This window comes from Malurus melanocephalus, unplaced genomic scaffold (genome assembly GCF_030028575.1).
Source record: "Malurus melanocephalus ecotype Western Australia unplaced genomic scaffold, MMel_1.1 scaffold_2454, whole genome shotgun sequence".
NCBI classification, from domain to species: domain Eukaryota; kingdom Metazoa; phylum Chordata; class Aves; order Passeriformes; family Maluridae; genus Malurus; species Malurus melanocephalus.
The window spans coordinates 1-1,670 of record NW_026625686.1 but is presented as its reverse complement, the minus strand read 5'-3'; the positions used below and the strand labels follow the sequence as shown (position 1 = coordinate 1,670).

Here is a 1,670-nt window from a genome sequence, read left to right as displayed (position 1 = left end):
CATCTCCTGTTCAGTGCCAACTCCTGAGTCACAGGGAAGCTTTAAAAGCCTTTAAGGAGCTTCTGGGGAGTTTCTTGTTTCAGATCCTCTCAGATCCTCTCAGACAATGGGTTTGTCATCTCACAGAGTCTCCTCTCGGGCTCCTCCCCTGCAGTTGTGAGCTGCGCTTTGCATTTTTAAGAATTTCATTCTAATCCCTTGAAGGCCGGGGTGGGGGGAGAAGGGTGGGGATGATTCCCCAGATGTGTTTAGGGTTCCTAGGTGGAAGATAACGATGTTTCCTCACTTTCTGTGTGTTTGATCTTTGCTCCCCCAGGGAAGGAGGTGCTGTCCTCTCCGAAGCTGACCCACAAGAGAGCGTTCAGCGATGATGTGTCTCAGGTCAGCCCCGTGCTGGAGCCCCGAGCAGTTCAGAGCCTGAAGCCCAAAAACGAGCCCACATCACGCTCSTCTCTGTGCATCAACGGCAGCCACGTGTACGGGGATGATGTCCTGAGGAGCCCCGTGCCCCCATCCTCTGCTCCTCTACCCGTGCCCAGGAGGCAGGAGGAGCCTTTTGGCTTTGCCCCGTTGCATCCTGAACCCCACGAGGTGCCCTGGGCGCTGGGCAGCCTGGACAGGGCTCAGCACAGAGATGAGCCCAGGTTTATCCCATCCCCGCCCAGCCTGGCGCTGCAGGAGGAGCTCAAAGTGTCCACCAAAGCCGTGACCCTCAGCAACCACCTGGGCAGGGCACGGCTGGAGGAGGGCAGAGGTGGTGCTGAACCAGCTGAGGATGGCAGGAAGGAGGACAGGAAAGCCAAGGGAGGCTTTTTCCAGCACGGCAGCAAAGGTGACAGAGCCACCCCCGTTCACACTGCGGCCACGGGTGATGACAGGAGCAAGAGCAGCGCCTGGTTCGGCTCCAAAGAGCCCAAAGAGTCCCCTCAAAAACCCAGGTCAGTGCAAGCCCAGGTCCAATCTGCTGATTCCTGCCCCAAATTCCCATCTCCAGCAGCTCTGCTGGTCAGAGCGCCCAGACACTCCCAGGCTCTGATGCTTGAGCAAAATCAGAGCAGGGAAAATGATCATAAACCTCTCCAAAAGAAGGAGATTTTCCTGGATTCTCCCCTGGTTTCTGCCAGAAAGCACCATCCATGGATGTGGGATGTATTTTCCACTCTGGGCAGGGAGGGATCCCCRCCATGGAGAGGTTTCCCTCTGCTCACTGTGGTCACACCGAGCRTTTCTGTGGCCTCAAAATGAAGGATTGTTATCCTTTAATGAGCTCCAAAAGCTTCCCTGGCAGTCAGGCCAGGATGTGGGATATTGGGATGTGTAATCACATTATTTGTGTGATCCCCCCAGCCCTGATCTGCTCAGGGGGTGCAGATAACGTGAGATTTTATTGATATTCCCCAAAAAAAAGTGATTAATGCCAGCCCTGCTCCTTCCTCCTCCATCCCATCCCACCCATTCCCCTTCCCTGTTATCAATCTCTAACCATTCTTGCTTTGTGTGGTGATCCATCCCTCCCCATCCCTGGATTCTGTGCTGTTTGTGTTGTTTTGTGAGGAATTTATCACCCTGGAGCTCCCAGAACCGAGCTGGAGTCCAGTTTGTGCTGTTTTGTGAGGAATTTATCACTCCAGAACCGAGCTGGAGTCCAGTTTGTGCTGTTTTGTGAGGAA

The 1,670-nt window shown here is 54.4% G+C and overlaps 1 protein-coding gene across 1 annotated transcript; it reads left to right on the top strand.

Annotated features, from left to right (window-relative positions):
- Positions 1 to 316: 316 nt before the first annotated feature.
- LOC130587790 (rab11 family-interacting protein 5-like) lies at positions 317 to 1,029 on the top strand (the record flags this gene model as incomplete). Its single annotated transcript, XM_057388759.1, has 1 exon — positions 317 to 1,029. A coding segment is annotated over one exon (713 nt), but the record flags the coding sequence as incomplete, so codon positions are not given.
- Between the last annotated feature and the right edge of the window lie 641 nt (positions 1,030 to 1,670).